This window comes from Sinohyriopsis cumingii, chromosome 6 (assembly GCF_028554795.1).
Source record: "Sinohyriopsis cumingii isolate HCF-2022 chromosome 6, ASM2855479v2, whole genome shotgun sequence".
NCBI lineage: Eukaryota > Metazoa > Mollusca > Bivalvia > Unionida > Unionidae > Sinohyriopsis > Sinohyriopsis cumingii.
The window spans coordinates 27302044-27316914 of NC_142966.1; the positions used below are offsets into that span (position 1 = coordinate 27302044).

Genomic DNA, 14871 nt, shown 5'->3' on the forward strand with positions numbered 1-14871 from the left:
GCCCTCCAGAGACTGGGAGACCGTTTTGCTGATGCCTGCATGCAGTTTGGTCTCACCATCAGCTTGGAGAAAACAAATGTCAGCGTGCAAGATACCACCATTGCCCCTTCCATCAAAATCAACGGTGTCACCCTGGAAGCAGTCAACAACTTTACCTACCTGGGGTCAACCATCAGCAACACTCTCTCGATTGATATGGAGCTGGACAGAAGGCTTGGAAAGGCAAACACCATCATGGCTCGATTAACGAAGAGGGTGTGGAAAACAACGTGCTGACAGAGCACACCAAGGTCCGAGTCTACCAGGCCTGCGTTCTCAGCACCCTTCTATATGGAAGTGAGACCTGGAGTACCTACATGAGGCAAGAACGCCGGCTCAATTCCTTCCATATACGGTGCCTAAAACGCATCCTGAAAATCAGCTGGCAAGACCGTGTTCCACACAGCGAGATCCTGCAGCGTGCAAATACCCCCAGCATGTACTCCCTGTTGAGCAAACGCCGCCTTCGATGGCTGGGACACGTCCGTCGCATGGAGGATGGAAGGCTGCCAAAGGATATCCTATATGGACAGCTGGCTACTGGCATGAGAAGAGTCGGCCGCCCCTCACTCCGTTTCAAGGATGTATGCAAGAGGGACATGAAGGCATGCAACATTTCACCCAATGGCTGGGAAGAGCTGGCCGAGGACCGAGGCACCTGGAGACTGACGGTAAACAATGGCATATCAATCGCTACCACAGTAACACAGACTTCCCAGTATAACTGCATCAGTTGCAATAGGGACTGTCACTCACGTATAGGCCTGCACAGTCACAGCAGACGATGCCAACAGAGACAGACAACACCCCAAGGGCGCTATTCGCATGGTCTTTCGAGACTGAGTCCCCAATGAATGAATGAATGGTACAAAATGAAAATCAAAGACAAGCTGGTAACTTCTTAGCGCTGTCAAGGAGACAGTAAACCAAAACCTTCATATTGCTATTTTTAGTTGGGGTCGGGTTGTGGGAAGAGATGTGTGCTCTTTCCTATATTTGTCGATATTATTTCTCGTTCTTTGCTTTGTCACTGTTTTTTTAAATACAAAGACATGATGTCAAGCTGAGTTAGTTTACCGTATCTTTGACAGGACATCACTAATGCTGCTGTCGATCAAACTGTCGAAGTTGAAATCTCCGTGACCAATCCTCTCCCTCGCCCTCTGACTGAGTGTGTCCTCTCTATCGAGTCCCCTGTTCTCAAGAACGTCGTGGATGTGAAGATATCGTGCGTTTTGCGACCAATGTATGTATGTATGTATGTATGTATGTATGTATGTATGTATGTATGTGTGTGTGTGTGTGTGTGTGTGTGTGTGTGTGTGTATGTGTGTGTGTGTGTGTGTGTGTATGTATGTGTGTGTGTGTGTGTATGTGTGTGTGTGTGTGTGTGTGTGTATGTATGTATGTATGTGTGTTGAGGTATAGTAAATACTATTCGACAACCATTTGATGCTAAGTCCAATGTTCATTTTATATAAGTAATAATATTTTATGCACTTATATGCACATCCACGAGAAGGCAATATATAAACGAAATAATGTTTTAGATTGAGTAGTTTCGTGTTTAAGAATGTGTTTTTCGTGTCAGTGTATACATGTAAAACAATATGCATACGAAAGACATACATTAAAGTGTGCATGTGTGTGTGTGTGTGTGTGTGTGTGTGTGTGATTTGAACGTTTAACGTAGGTGTAAAAACCTTTTCAGTCATATCGCTACGATGTTTGTAGTATGGCAGTTTATAGTGATGTCTAGCACTGGGGCATTATACAGCAGACCTTTAGCAGCATGTCCAACCCAGTCAAATTATCCTGACACCATGCTGACCAGTCCTAACAATAACCCTGTAATGCTGAGGGCCTAGCGAGGCAGCTGCTAGTACCATTTGATTAGTGTTTGATACGACTCGTTGGGTTCGAACCTGCGACCTCCCGCATCCGAGGCGGACACCCTTACCACTAAGCCATCGGAGCAGTCTACGTTAAATTGCTGACCTCGCCATGGCATCGTTGTGCAGTAGTATCTAGTTATAAATTTATTATTTATTTATTTTGAATTCACTTTACAGGTTAATGATGGTAAGTAATAACATTCTTAAAAAGCAAACAAACACTCTTTACCCTCTATAAATGTTTGCATAAGCACTAGGAAAGAGCCAGAGGGTGTTAAAGTCTTCCCCAAAGCACGCATGGCCATTTCTTTACATAATCAGGTTTAAAATGAATTATAAATCAGTTATTAGACAGAAGAAATAAGACGAAAAAAGACTGTCTGGCCCGCCATTTGCGATATACCTGTTCGAAAACAGCTGATTTGACAAACTCGCATGCAACAAGCTCTCTGGAACAAGCCAGACCATGTTAGCATAATAAGTATTAAAAAGATGAGAATAAGAAGATTGTGAGAACAAACAGGCATTGATATGCTGAAAACGTTCTTAAAAAGGTATATTCATTACTTTTCCGATATTACACAGGGACATCAAAGCAAAGGCTGAATTCCACATGAAGATCAAAACAACTGTCATCAGAGCGGAACGGACAGGCTCATGTGGCGGTGAACATGGATTTCCAGGAACTCCCAGATATAACGAGAGAAGGCCAAAGTTCCGTTTTACTTTTTCTATATTGTATTTGTATTAGATCATTCATATTATTTTAGATCCATGTATTACTGTCTTAAATTTAGTTTATTTTTGAAATTAAAATGTATATATCAAAAAAATTTGCAGCATTATATAACGTGTGTTATTTTAGAAGTATAGCAGATAAAGCCTTGCATACTGTTTAATTGAAAGTAGTTACTACTCGTAACTTTGATAAACAATTCTTTCGCTTTTAAAGACGATACTTTCTGTCAACGATGCAAGACTGATACATAAATGCACCTTAACAGTCCATTATATGACATGTTTAATTTACAGCAATTGTGGCAGTCTAAATGACATTCACAATTTTGTTGAAATCGAGTTATATGCCAAATAGGCTCAACACAGTGCCTACAATTCGAATATTTGCGCTGTGATAATAATTCTGTTTTGCTCCATTTTTTGTTTATTGCTTGTTTCGTATTTGTTCAAATAAATTTAGTTAACATTTACTTATGTACATCGTTTATTTCAGTGTCTATAAAACCACACAGTAATTAGTTTATTATTTTTGTGAATACATTTTTTTTTATTTTTGCGAAGATTGACATTTGCAAATGTCTTCCAGATTTCTCGGTCGTAAAATTGTACAAAAAAATGCAAATAATTTATTTTCGAATGTGTAAACTACATAAATCAGTGAGTCATTTATTGCAGTTTTAACTCAGCTATGGATAAATGGTATCAACTATGTCTCTTTAGAAAGGGACAGGAGTTGATTTGTTATGATGCAATTTTTGATTGCAAACAATCCGTCAGATACAATAAATTCGTAATCACAAAGACTTTGGCAGTCAATTAACTAATATTTATCTGTTCAATGCTTGTTCTATCCTTTTTTAAAACCCGTAGCTTTTTTACTACTGTCTACAGAAAATTGTTTACATTGCAGTACAGTTTTACCCTGAGTTCCTTTCTATGCCATGGTGTAATTTTTCAGTTGAATTATTTTTCATATTTGCCGATTTCTAGTCTCAGTAGATTTGTGTTCTATTTAAATCCTTGTTAATGGCGTAAATCTGTATATTATATATTTATCATCTTTGTAATGAACCAGTTAGTTTCATACACCATAACCTTTTGTACGTTTTACTCAATAAAATAATATAGAAATAATGAGTTCAGTTTTAAATTGTGTGTGTGTGTGTGTGTGATTATGACTTTTAATGTAGCTTTAACAATTTTTCAGTCATATTGCTACAATGGCTGCAGTGTGGCAGTTTATAGAGATGTCTAGCACTGGGGCATCATGCCGCACAACATAGCATGATGACCCACCCAGTCACATTATCCTGACACCTGGCCGACGAGTCCTAACACTAACATCTTACTGCTGAGCGCCAAGCGAGGTAGATGTTAGTACCATTTTTGTAAGTCTTTGGTATGACTTGGCCGGGGTTTGAAATCACGACCTCCCGCTTCCGTTTTTAATTTTATTGCAACAGCATTAGATATCATTTACGTTTCCAAATGAAATGTTTGGGATACATATTCAGAAATTTTCCAAGTAAATAAAACTCGAATTCAGCAATTTAATTAAATTGCATTATATATATATATATATATATATATATATATATATATATATATATATATATATATATATATATATATATATATATATAATCACATAGTTATTACACCTTACACATAGTATTTGCAGCTAAATATTTTTGATCTACCAACACATTAACATATCACTGTGAACATACTTCATTCAAATAAGCCCACCAAATTCTTGTATTATTTATTGACTGACCGTGATAAGTTTCATTGCCCCACTTATTGGAACGTTTTCTTTTGTTTTTTACTATTACTATCGATAAACACACATTAGTTGTTAGGTATGTCGGTATGTTACCAATTTGCACTACGCTGAATTCTCCGAATGTAAAACTAGAATATGAATACAATGAACCACATACCATGAACAAGCGTTGTTTAAATTTCAGCCTAAACAGGAATACATAAAATCATGTCTCTTATGTAAAGAATTTTACCAAATTCAAGTCTATCACAAGCCGAAAACGGTCCAACCACAACAGTCTTCCGAATCTCAGATAATGCAAATACCTTTTCACAAAATATTAAATCTTGAATGAAACATCAACACTTTTATCGTCTAGAGTTAGTACAATTTCTGCATCCAGTAATCATTCATTGACATGAATCTTTAACTGGATTGCTACTCGTTGTTGCTGCTGTATCCAGCACTGTGGTGAATGTTCATAGCGGGATCGACAGTTTTCGATGGAAACGTAAACAGTCTCATCGAAATCCATGTATATAGAGCGTTAATTTCTCCAGCTGGCCTGCCCCGAGTGAACTATGTCACAACACACTTGAATTTCCATTGGAGATTCAGTATTCAAAAATGATGTCAGTGTTAAATATTCTATTGATAGGGAAGGACAATTACTATTCGAAACATAATTTGTAAAACAAATAGACTAAATTCTACTGCCTATCGAACTGTGCATTTGTGAGTGAAATCATATCTGAAAATATTATTTAACGCGCCAGAATTGAAATGTGCAGCATCTGAGCTAGAGTTTAATGAAATGCCGAACACTTGTTTGTTCTCGTTCTATCCAGACTGTTTCCACTAAAGTAAAACTATGTGATAAACATAATCTCAAATCGGTAATGATTTTGTTAAATTTGAGACTCGTTGAATGATTTCCAGCTTCTGCTCACCAAGGCTCGCAAATGCTTGGAATTAAAAAATCGTTTTCTTTGAAGTTCTATATGTGTGTGTCTATGTGTTTTTCTAAAATATTGATCAACATGTAGTGACCGTTACATGGGTACATTTTTCCCTTCAAAGCAAGAATCTTGAATGATTATCAGATCTAAACGACGAAAGAGAAGGATATATCCAGGATTCATTTTTTCGGGGAAGACCATCATCGAACTTAGGCCACATTTTGTGGCTTCACACAAGGTAAAGAGAGATTTCTGCGCTGAGAGAAAGTCCAGTCTAAAGCATCGAGCAATAAATATGCATGGAAAGCTTTCAACATCCTTCAGTACAAAAATGGTTCCAGAAATTTATGATGCTTTTGCAAATGATGGAGCAATCAAAGAGTAAACAAATACAAATATATAATTGTAACAAAAGGTAATGTGAAATAGAAATTTTAAATATTTGCTGAATACAAGTCATCATATTGTAGAAAAACAGTAGCAGGGAGGGTGAACAGACCGATTTTGGAGCAAGACTTCTTTAAAAATAGTCTTCATACAAAAACAATAATAACATTACAAGGTCAATAACGTCAAACCGAAGATACTAATCGACCGCTATTTTCTCTGATTGGGTCAGCTCAATTCATTACTATATCTTTGTTGTTCGTGTTTTCAAATTTGTATATGTGTTTGTTTAACCGTCGGACACTCATTTTTGGTTGTATCCTCCCTGCTGTTGTTCCTTAACCAAAACTTTTATCAAGACCTACACGATATCGTGATTGAGGATCATGCAAATGTAATGCTATAAATCCGTGTGGGGTAGATTGCGCTTTTGAAAAGCAGTTTTTGAACTTGATCATATCCATTTCCCCTGAACACCAAGTCTGATGAACGTTTCGGAGAGTATGTGTATCAACTCCATTAAACACAACTAAAATATTGCAGTTATCTCTGATCACTTTAGGTATTTGTGTATATCGCTGAGTAACATAAATCACATCAGTAGTTTTATGTCTGCCTCGAGAAAATATTCGAGTTGGATTTGATTGTTTGTCCAGCATCACATCATCGTATAGTACGAGATTACTAATAAATCCATCGATGTCATCTACAGATGGGGCTTCATCAATATCGTTGACAAAATCAATAATATCATTACCATCCTCGTCCAACAATTTTGCATTTTCATTATTTTTTAAGCATATCGTTGCATTTCTGATCATCTATAGATGGTGCAACCAAATACAACCTATCCGACTTTAACCATCTCATTATCGAATTAAGCAACAATTGATTCTTACCATACCCAGATGGACTTATGAGAAATTGCTCTGATATAATTTGGTAGCGCTGGATGATGTTTGACTGGCTCTTGTTTCCCTGTCGCTTAGAGCTCAATGACATCCATGTTGTACAAATATAATAAATAATATGGATTTATATTGTGTTCGATGTAGAGCAACCCCCCCCCCACTATTGGATTAACAATAATACTAACAAACAATAACATGCGTGCACCTACAGGCAAGTGTGTGAAATGTGGTACAAAACATACAAATATATTTCGTCTCTTTTGAAGACAGGTGGTGATTTTGCCGCTTCATTAGGAAAATTACCAGGAGTTCCATGGGCTAAGTATCCAGGAGAAACACATCTTCCTGGATATGATAATTGTGGTCTTGGAACCCGACTTGATATCCGACTTGAGGAGCGAGATCAACCAAGACCTGGAAAGTATTGAATAAATCCGATTGATCAATCATGTCATGTACATGATGTAGCTTTTAAAAATCAAAATCTACAACAACGACATATTGCAGATATGAAGTTGATTCACTCGTTAGATTCCATAAAAATAAATTTCTCAGAGGAAACCTTGCTGACTTCCTAGTAAAATCTGCGATGAAAGGTAAACTAGTTTTAGAAACCGGTAATTAATAAACCGATAATTATAAAGTAATCGATTTACTATAGCCCAAGAAGATATTGGAAAGGTAGAACATCGATTAGTAAACTTGCTGATGCAGCAAATGTCACACGTTCTGTTGCTGAAAAATGGTTAGCACGACAGGCAATATGACAAATTTATCTCCCACTACCAAAACCAATTCAGTATGCAAATTCTGATGTCAGCACTCCTAATGAAGTTCATGAAGCAGATATTTTGTTTTTACTACACGATACCATTAAATTTGGTAGACGTCAATCTCGCACATACAAATACGCATTGACTGTTGTTGATGTTACAAGTAGATATAAGGAGGCAGAAACATTATCAACTAAAACAGCAACTGAAGTTGCATCTGCGTTTGAACGAATTTATCAACGAGAGTCCTTGCGATGGCCACATTTGCTACAGGTTGATCCTGGCAAGGAATTTCTTGGTGTAGTATCACCTCTGATGAAAAAACATAACCTCAAAATCAGACTAGGACATACTGCAATTCCTCGTGATCAGGCAATTGTTAAACGATACAACTGAACACGTTCTGAGAGGTTGTTTGGATACTAGTATGAGAAGAAAATAATTCATGTCATGATAAATTCAGCATCGATATCAAAGTCGCTTTTGTTTTTTGTATCACACTGTTTATAACTTTTTTTTTCTTTACCACATCATCGCCATTGCTAGGAGTTAGATTATTATTTTCTGTGAAGTCTACGATACCCCACCCCCCAGCAGCTGAGATATTCTTCTGACTCTAGATTCTGCGAGATAAACTAAATTTGACCATTCAATACGATCACCAACAATCCAAATATTAGTATCCTAGATAGTTAGTCCTTTGTGACGAATGAATCGTTATAGCATATTCTAGCGTCCGTTGAGATTTGTCCATCGTAAACGCGCTCTCAACAACACTAACATGAAAAAAAACAATATCATTTGACACAAGAATTTGTTTCCTTGACAGCAAGGAACCAGGAATCTAACCTTCTGTATTTTTTCGTCGCGTATTTGCTTGGCAATAACACAATGGTACAGTCAGATTTGAAAACTTTACTTTATGTACATAAATAATTGTTTCTGAAGTGTATGACGAACTCTCTTTCTACTTACAACTATCAAATCATCTGGTATCCACACTTGCAGAAAATCATTCATAGGAGTTTCTGAAATTATCTTACGCATTATTTCACACTGAATTTAATTTGGTTGTATGCTGATTAATGTCTTAAGCTCTCTTAATTCTGGACCAAGAGCTCTATGATGATCAGTTATCTACTCATAATAATCAACACAAGCCCTCAGCCATTTATGCAGAGCTAGTCCAACAAAAGGTGGCAGTTGACCATGATCACCACACATTATTACAGCAGTATTTTTTGTCAACAACCAATCAATAAATATTGTTAACGTTTCTAGAGATATTGTACATATTTCATCCCAGTTAATAATCTTTGGAATATATTTTTCACCCATTCGTTCAGAAATCCATGTATCTCCCGTCCATCGGAAAAAGCTTTGATGAGTATAAGTATGAGATTTAACTCCTCGTTCGTTCATTTATCTGGCGAGTCTATGAGTAGGTGTTAACACAATCATGTCAACACAGTACAAAGTACCGCGACGAAATAATTTGATTACACGTGTTGTTTTTCCAGAATCTCCTAGTCCATTAAGATAAAAAGTCTTATATCTAGTCACAGGATCTTATACCGATGGTGTAGATAACAATTCTGATATTTAGTTATTTTTGTAATAAATAACCTTAATTTCAACGTCTGCAGATTAAGAATAACTAATCATCTTTTCTTGTTCTATTCTAAATTCGCCCCATGATGCATCAGCGTTAATATGTAGTTGTTTTAACAGATTTGCATGTTTCTTATCGATATAAAATGAATCTGGCGCATCTAACTGCGATATCAGAAAATGTTTTTATCACTGATAATAGATTTATCGAAACATAACAAGCACTGAAGATCTTAAATGAGTAAACTGCGGTGACTCACCATCAAAATAGCTCACAATTTTACCTAATTTAGTTCCGTCCGATATGTTAACATTACTTCGACTTATAAATGTGTTTCTCTTCCTTTTATCAGCAATTATAAAATCAATTTCAGCATCATCTATAATTAATCTTGCACAATGTCGTTCATGATCTTATGATCTTCCTTGCGTACATTTACCAATTATTGTTCTCAAAATCAGTCATATCAGGATTGTCATCATCAGAATATTTCTTTTGTTGTGGCAACCAAACTTGTTTCTGCTGTCTTTATGATATAACTGCTTCGCTTGCAATCAACCATATCAATATTTTTTACATGAAGCATATATCGTAATAAAACTATTGGTGCCCACATTTTTTTCTGAAACGTGTTTACCAAACCAGACATAACAAATGATATGGAGATCTTAAACGAATCGATAGAAGCGGATCCAGTCAGGTAAAAATCTTGTAATGGTCCGTTTATCGATATTCTGATCATCTCTTGTGTTGGATGTCCAAACCTCTTAAAGTACTCAGAACATTTTCCCATTCCAAGAAAACTGACAGGATAACAGGCAACCATATCAACCGAGATAACATCCTTATAATCGTATCTGGTATTCCACAATCTACCGTGTCCGTACTCAACACCAACTGAATTGTATTTCTTCACGAAATTCCAAACGTGCTGGTTTCCATGAATTTTCCTACTGAGCAAAATGAGCAGCAACTGAAGGAAAGGTAAAACAATTACTCAATAATTGTTCAGCATCGTCATGTGCATGTTTCTGCGAATGAGAGATTCTGTACGATAAATATAACCGTTAGGTCGTACAACTTGATCACAATTTCCATCATCGGAACTTTGAAACAACCATACAGATACAGGGTCGCTCTTACTAATATTTCTAACAAAATCGAACATATCACCGCTATAAAACTTGACAGTTCGATCTCCTGGAAATGTTGTCACCGCAGATGCCCACGCATGCGCATTATGATCAATAATATTAATCGGCGCTCCTTTCAGTAAATATTTTGACTCGAATAATACTTCTCCTGACACTGTTTTTACTATCATTGGAAATTTTAGCTTTTTGCTAACTTAGCAATATCATTTATTGTAGCTCCTTTTTGTTTGATTCTGCCCATTTGCTTATTTTTCACGTAGTAGATCTGTTAGTTTATTTCCACGTATCGCGTTTGTGAAGTGTACTGTAACTCGTTCGGGTACACAATTTATTGTCGAAAATTTAATTGGTTTAAGATCATGAATGCTGGCTTTATTATTTAGTGGATATATTGCATAAATAACTGCAGTCACAAGATACGCTCGTTCATAATACAATTTATCAATACCAGTCAACATTCCTGGTTTATAATTTTTATTCAACGTAACAATATTTTCAGTGTGAAGACGGATAGGGTCATGTTTGTCACTGATAATGGAAGTATCGTCCAGCTCCGCAATATATTTTACCCTATACAATATTTTTGATTGTCGACATATTTAATAATCATCGCTGCTCACCATCGGCGACACCTTCAGAGACACCTTCTGTGTCGCGCATGATTCTTAATGCGAACCATACATAAGTTGCACCATCGTTGCGAAAAAAAAATTTTGCGCCACGAATACTTTTAATCAGTATCTTGTCGGATCAACCCGAGCTCGCCTCGGCAAGTCAGGGGTTATTCTGTCATGATCGAATATAGACTTAGAAGGTTTTGATTGTAGATAATCTCTCAAACTCTTCCATATTATAATTAGGACCAATTCATAACAAAGAATGACGGTAAGTGGCTTCAGATAGGTTCTACAACTCCCTGTAACAAAGCTTGCATAAACGAATCATGTGGACTTCACTTAGGTGGCACTCACCAGATAATATGTACTTTTGAGAGAGTGACGTATGTAAGGTGAAGTAGTTCGCACTTAAAACATGCACAGTGGAGAGAATGTTTGCATATCTCTATGCTACATTAATGTAATGTGGATGATATTTCTTTTGGATATTGTACTTTTGGAAATTTTACATGATTTAAGCACACTGCTAACTAAAATGTCTGCTCCCTTGTGTTAAAAAATCAGTCTGAATTAGTCTAAAGTACACTATACATAGCAGCTATTAAAATAGGGAAAATGAATTTTTCCAGACTAGACAATACCAGCTTCTGAAAGTGCAATGAATGAATTACCAAATATATAAAATGTAAAAAAAGTTATCGGCTCTTTTTTATACAATTTACCTCTGAAGTTCAGGAAGTGAAAATGACCAAGTAGAGCTAGCACTTTTTTGAAAGGTGCACATTTGAAGTAAGGCCAAGCTGTATACTCTATAACCCATAGTACACCCATCAAGCATACACCAAAATAAAGGGAATTAAAGGTTCTTTGCATTATATCTAAGATATGCAAGGTCTTTTTTAAATAGCCAGTATAACCAGTGAGGAAAGTCAGGGACATTCTTTTTCTTTAAAATCCTAACCCTATGCAAAATGCGAAACTGTATAGCCCACCTTAAACAAAATTAAAAAATGTTTGCAATTATTTTTTTTTATTTTCATATAATTATGTATGATGTTCTGAATAAAATGGTACATTCATATTGATGTTAAGCATGAAAATAAGCTAATTATGATCATTTTTTCTCTTGCTTACATAATTTGCCATGAGGTATGTTTGTGTGAGTAGTGACCTTAATTATGGGGAAATTAGAAGACTTAGAATATAGGAATAGAGTCAACTTAAATTTAAAACTGTTGCAATAAGTGACAGAAATATATGGTGAAAATCTTTCTTTTCATTTATTTGCAATGAAATAAAAAATAAATGAAGAGAAAGTGAATTCGCTTCTTCCATATTAAACAATAGGCAAATATTTTACACTTTGACCTTTGACCTTTATGAAGCTGATGAGTTACCTCCCTTTTCTAATTGTAAAATTCATTGTTGATATCTCAGAAATAATTCTGGCTAGTTTCATGTTCCTGTCATTCAGCATAACATTGGTTGCTATGTTTACAAAATGTAATGTGCATTCTTAAAATAGCTCACTTTTAATATGGGGGGGGGGTAGGCTGGACTTGTTAGAGACTCTGACACTCATAAATACTCTTCTGTGGGGAAAAAGGCAGGAGAATTATTCATAAGGATTGTTTTGATGCTTGCGACTTAAATGTTTCAGCCATATAAACATAATTAAATCATACAAAAATAATACCTACATCGTCTTTATGGTGGCGCTCACCAGATAATATGTACTTTTGAGAGAGTGATGTATGTAAGGTGAAGTAGTTCGCATTTAAAACATGCACAGTGGAGAGAATGTCTGCATACCTCTATGCTACATTAATGTAATGTGGATGATATTTCTTTTGGATATTGTACGTTTGGAAATTTTACATGATTTAAGCACACTGCTAACTAAAATGTCTGCTCCCTTGTGTTAAAAAATCAGTCTGAATTAGTCTAAAATACACTATACATAGCAGCTATTAAAATAGGGAAAATGAATTTTTCCAGACTAGACAATACCAGCTTCTGAAAGTGCAATGAATGAATTACCAAATATATAAAATGTAAAAAAAAGTTATCGGCTCCTTTTTATACAATTTACCTCTGAAGTTCAGGAAGTGAAAATGACCAAGTAGAGCTAGCACTTTTTTGAAAGGTGCACATTTGAAGTAAGGCCAAGCTGTATACTCTATAACCCATAGTACACCCATCAATCATACACCAAAATAAAGGGAATTAAAGGTTCTTTGCATTATATCTAAGATATACAAGGTCTTTTTTAAATAGCCAGTATAACCAGTGAGGAAAGCCGGGGACATTCGTTTTCTTTAAAATCCTAATGCAAAATGCGAAACTGTATAGCGCCACCTTACAAAACGTACGAAGAGAGAGTCTAGGACGAAACCCGTGTTTGAAGTGTGGTGTTGGGGTTAGAAGAGAAACGCATGTGTGTGTGCAATGAGGTAGAAAAAAATACAGAGAGCTGAAACGATATTATGATTAAAACAAATAACGCCGGCCAATGACAGGGTAATTCAAAACGCTGAAAACTATCTAGCCAGATTTTCAAAATAACTATTTAGATAAATAATATTATATAAATAGAGCAAAATGAGTTTGAAAAACATTGTATTGTCAAGAATAATGAAGCATCTCGTGATGGTATCATCTAAAACTGTCAACTAAAAAATCCATTATATATCCGTCCATAAATAATTGTTTAATTTTTGAGGGGTCACGAACTACTCTATCAGCATGATAAATTACATCTTCAATGATAAGTTTATTGACAAACTCAAGATTGGATATAATCTGGTTTTAATGTTGCATCGTTGCGGTGATCTGCTGCTTTGTATCGTCGCTGTAATATTGTGTGACACTTGAACGCAAGTTTTGTAGCTGATCGAACACACGCCTGTATTCGAACTTGATGACGTTGGAAAATGATTCATTAAAATATCCTTTGACGAATCCGTTCTCATACTCAGTGTGATGAAAACCAAGTCTAATTTCAGAAAGCTTTGTACCATCAGACGCAATGAAAGTATTTTCCGTAAAACACAATGGTTCTTCTTTTCGATATTTTGGAAGTTTTGTAAATATTTTATTATCCGTGAGGAAATGATCTGATTTTGGTTCTAACGGACCTTGATAAACAGGTAGTATATCTGGCCATCCTGGTACTGTTCGAATTGACGACTGATATATATCTACAGCATAATCATGCGAATTTATTTCTATCGCGGCTGATAATGTTAATTCGTGAAAAGTGATAGCAATTTTTGAATCTTCGAATTCATTATTTATCTGTTCGCTCTAATAATTACCCTAGGTATACTTACAACATTCCAGTCTAGTGTTCCATCTGGGTTTTTTTTATGTACAAATACCAGTTAATTATTTGCTTGCAACCCACCTAATGATTTCGATCTAATTATTGGCCAGCTGTGATATACTCGTAATTGTGCAAGTGCTAGTGATATTTCTTTCTCTGGAATTGCAGTTGGGAAAACCACGCTGAACTCACGATAGGTTGAGCTTGATGATATCATCGTGGGTTTTGACGGAGTTGTATTAGCGACGATCAGCTGTAGGAATTCTTGCAATGACGACATTATTGTTAAACCCCTGATTTTAAATCAGGATTTTAAATTCCGATTTTCTAAATTGGACGTAGATTCTGATACAGTCATTGCCTCGTTGTAAATCTTAATCATTTCTGTATACTCAGTATCTGATATTATTCAGTCACTAAGGCCTGATGTTATCAACGAATATAATTTGGAGTATGCTAGCGTCGCATTATGCAACTGTATTGTATACTGAGGAAACGATGTGAGTGACAGAGGATGAGTAGGATATTGGATAGAAATTCGAGTACCATAATAGTGTTAAGTTTTGTTATTGTTTAAACAAGAAATTACGAGAGTGAATCGAGTCGATATCTATGCATTTTGTAGTTAGTGCATGCCATTGTTTGATATTTGTTTAATGTATGTTATGACATTGTAAGAAATTAAGAATCCGTACC

The 14871-nt window shown here is 35.8% G+C and overlaps 1 protein-coding gene across 1 annotated transcript in view; it reads right to left on the reverse strand.

Moving 5' to 3' along the window:
- Positions 1-6825: 6825 nt before the first annotated feature.
- Positions 6826-14871, reverse strand: part of LOC149796542 (endoplasmic reticulum membrane protein complex subunit 7-like) — a 28259-nt gene continuing 20213 nt past the window's right edge. The window contains exon 4 of the mRNA XM_089960255.1: positions 6826-7108. Within this exon, the coding sequence (XP_089816381.1) occupies positions 7013-7108 (96 nt within the window). The 3' untranslated portion in view covers positions 6826-7012. The remainder of the gene's footprint in view (positions 7109-14871) is intronic.